Genomic DNA, 3529 nt, shown 5'->3' with positions numbered 1-3529 from the left:
CGACATAAGTAATTCTTATCTTTAACATATAACATCAGAGCAGTGCTGGGATCTATTTCAAATACCTATTTAAAATGCAAAATACCATTTTGTATTTTAAATTTTAAATATCTTTTCCAAAACTATTTTGTATTTTATATTTGAAATAGGTTTTTTAGTGTATTTTGTTATTTTCCATAATATGCAAAATAGGTCTGATCTTGGTAATAAAATATTACACAGTTTACGAGCCTGCACACAGTGTACTAGAAACTAACAGTTATAAACATTAGTGGCTGCACCATTGTAAATTGTTTTCTGTTGCGAAGTTTTCAAAGATATAATTGGTGTCTTCCACAATACCTTGTCGTACAAGGAGGAATTCTTATTTTGATACTTTATTGAAGCTTCAAAACGTAAAAAGTAGTTAAATGATACATGCTTTGCACTGGGAATTCCCAAAGAATTCGATACATTTCACAAAATATTTTTTACCGTAAAAAATCAGAATTTAAAATGTCACCTATTTCGAACATTTTAAAAACCATAGTTTCTAATGTGTTGAAATTTAATTTCTTATCGACAGTATGAAACGTTGTAAGAGTAATAAATTTCCCTAACTGTTCCCCAAGTGGATTTGTATACAACCAAAAGTAGTTTTGTGAAATTTAACAAAAAGTCCAAAGTAATCCTCTTGAAAACAAGTCTTATTTGCAAAAGAATACATAATGATCGCTTTTGCATGTTGCAATGGTCTGTCCAAGCAGCTTGATAAAAAGTCAGCGTAGTATAACAACAAAAGCTGCTTCTCTTATATGTAATAAAAAGGAAAAGGTTGGTAAGATGAGTGTAGGGGGTCGCCGAATTCCACTTTGATCCAGGCCCCAAAATCTCTAGCTACGGCTCTGACGAATACTTAAATTGTGTTGAACCCATCGCACAAGGACTTGAACGACTCCAATCGTGTGACTCTTTCTTTTATGGCGAGCTCATACCAGAACTTATTCGCATGAAGAAAGTTCTGGAAAAACTGGAACTACCTTCATTAAAGTACTATAATCCGCTAGTGAAGGCATTGTTAAAGGACATGAACAGGAGATTCCATGAATATTTATCCATGGAGTCATCAGTAAATGATGTTATCCTTGCTTCTGTCACTGATTCGTTTTTAAACTTATATGGGTTCCCAAAGAAAACAGATCATCTGTGAAAGATGCATTTATAGAAAATATTTGCCATGAACAATCACCTGACAAGACTGCACCATCAAATGGGGAAGCAGATGATCTTAATGATGAATAATATTATTTGTTCAAATCGGACACCAGCGATCACGAGGAGAATATCTGTGCGTCCTCCAATGTTTCTCAGTTGCAATGTCTTCAGGACCTTGAGGATTCAGATACTTCACTGTGTGTACTGAAGAAGTGCTCTCTTGTTCTTAACTTATTTAAAAAGTTCAATACATGTGTGCCAGGTTCAGCAGCTGTTGAATTCCTTTTCTCATTCAGGTACCTCATTATGAGACTCCGCAGAATGAGTATGAGTGACAAAATGTTCGAGAAACAATTGTAAATTATTTATTGCAGCTTTGGAAAATTCAAGATTGCAAATAAAACTCCAACTGACCAAAGTAATATATATATTTTAAGATTATATATACTGCTTAAAGTTGGAGTTTTATTAGCAATCGAGAAACAATTGCTGCTGAGAGCGAATAAGCATTTCTTTAGATGAAAGAATCGTGTTTGATGTACGAGAAATGGAAGTATTTGATGTTGGTTAGCGTAAAGAAAACGATCCTGTTTGATGCCTAAACTATTATTTGAACCACAGTAAATACAAATATTTTGCAGACTATGTATAAAATTAGTGATACCTACTTTGCATTTTGCAAATGTATTTGAAATACGTATTTTGTATTTTGCCCGGGACCAAAAAGGTCCACGCATGCTGGATGCGAACGGGCGCGTCCACGGATTGCAGATAGTGGAAAGGCCCTCAGATATGGGGGTTAGCTGCGAAATAAGCAGGAATGACCTGACGAATAAGCAGTCGCGGACAATACGGCTAAGGAAAACAAACCCTGACAGAAAATACTGGTCCTCCAGGTTGGGGAAGGCTAACAACCTTACCTCGTAAAAAGAATATTGTTGCGGATACCTAACCCAGCCTTGGAATTGGAATGGAAATTTGGAATCGGAACGGCAGAGGAAAAGGATAATGAGAAGGAAAAAGGATATAATAGTAGCCACATGGAACATTAGAACCTTAAACAAACCCGGAAAACTAAAAGTAATAAAAGACCGAGCGATGTAGCTCAAGTGGTAGAGCGTTGGCTTCGCATTCGGTAGGTCGTGGGTTCGAATCCCGCTGCCGACCATCCTGACTGTGGTTTTCCAGGGTTTCCCTCAGTCCTACCAGGCAAATGCCGGGATGGTATCTACTAAACAGGCCCTGGTCGATACCTTCCCAAATCCTTTCCATTGTTATTGTTGTTGTTGGATATCCAGTATAAAATGGCCTCTGAGCTGTATCTGATGATTGTTAAAGAAATAAATAAATAAATACAGGGTGAACATAACTGCATTACAGGAAGTACGATGGCAAGGAAATGGAATAATTAGAACCATTATTGATGTACAGTGGAGGAAACACGAACACCAAAGGCACAGGGTTTTTGTTATAAAAGTCGCTTCAACCACAAGTCATTAAATTCTCACCAATCAACGACAGAATGTATAGTCTAAGAATAAGAGGAAAATTTTTCAATACGACAATATTCAGTGCGTACGCGCCAACAGAAGAAGCAATTACGGATGAAAAAGAAGAATTCTATACGAAATTAGAAGAAGAAATAAGCAAAGTTCAAAGGCATGATACTAAAATAATACTAAAAGACCTAAGTGCGCAAGTAGGTAAAGATGAGATTTACAGAAGCACGGGAGGAAAGGAAAGTGTACATGAAAACAGCAATGATAATGGACTGCAATTAATAGATTTTGCCAGTGAGAAGAACATGATCGTAAAAAGTACTTGGCAATCTAGGAAAGATACACGTAAAGAAACATGGACTTCTCCGGATGGAAACACAAAGAGCCAAATAGACCATATCATAATAGATAAACGGCATGCATCAGACATAATGAAAGTAAGCAGCTGTAGAGGAGCAGATGGGGATACGGATCACTTCCTAGTTAGGGCTACTTATAGACACAATGATAAACATAAAAGGAGAAAGACAGGAAAGACACAACATACAAGGATTGAAAGATTGCCAAATAAATACAAGAGAAAGTTAGAGGAACAGCTGGATATAGAAAGGGAAAAAATGGAAAGAAAGTAGCTTAGATATAAAATGGAACATGCTGAAATGCAGCATCAACAACGTAGCTGAAGAAACCTTAGGAAAGAAGAAACGGGAGAAGAAAGCGGAATGGTTTGATGAAGAATGTGAAGCAGCGATTAAAGAAAGAAAGGAAGCCAGAAATAGAATGACAAAGAGGCAGACAAGACAAGCAGTTAACGAATACACGAAGAAAAGAACAAT

General features: G+C 36.6%; 1 protein-coding gene across 1 annotated transcript; it reads left to right on the top strand.

The window, feature by feature from the left end:
* Positions 1–2716: 2716 nt before the first annotated feature.
* LOC145692374 (protein CFDP2-like) lies at positions 2717–3325 on the top strand. The gene has a single exon (XM_081767674.1). The coding sequence runs from the start codon at positions 2717–2719 to the stop codon at positions 3323–3325; it is 609 nt and encodes a 202-aa protein (XP_081623800.1).
* The last annotated feature ends 204 nt before the right edge of the window (positions 3326–3529 follow it).

The sequence above is a fragment of the Thermobia domestica genome, chromosome 8 (genome assembly GCF_964235325.1).
Source record: "Thermobia domestica chromosome 8, izTheDome1.hap1.1, whole genome shotgun sequence".
In the NCBI taxonomy this organism is placed as follows: Eukaryota; Metazoa; Arthropoda; class Insecta; order Zygentoma; family Lepismatidae; genus Thermobia; species Thermobia domestica.
This window is presented reverse-complemented; position numbering and strand designations above follow the sequence as displayed.

What these genes read in the sequence shown, in the direction of transcription:
- LOC145692374 (XM_081767674.1), top strand. Translation starts at nt 2,717, where the DNA reads ATGTATAGTCTAAGAATAAGAGGAAAATTTTTCAATACGACAATATTC.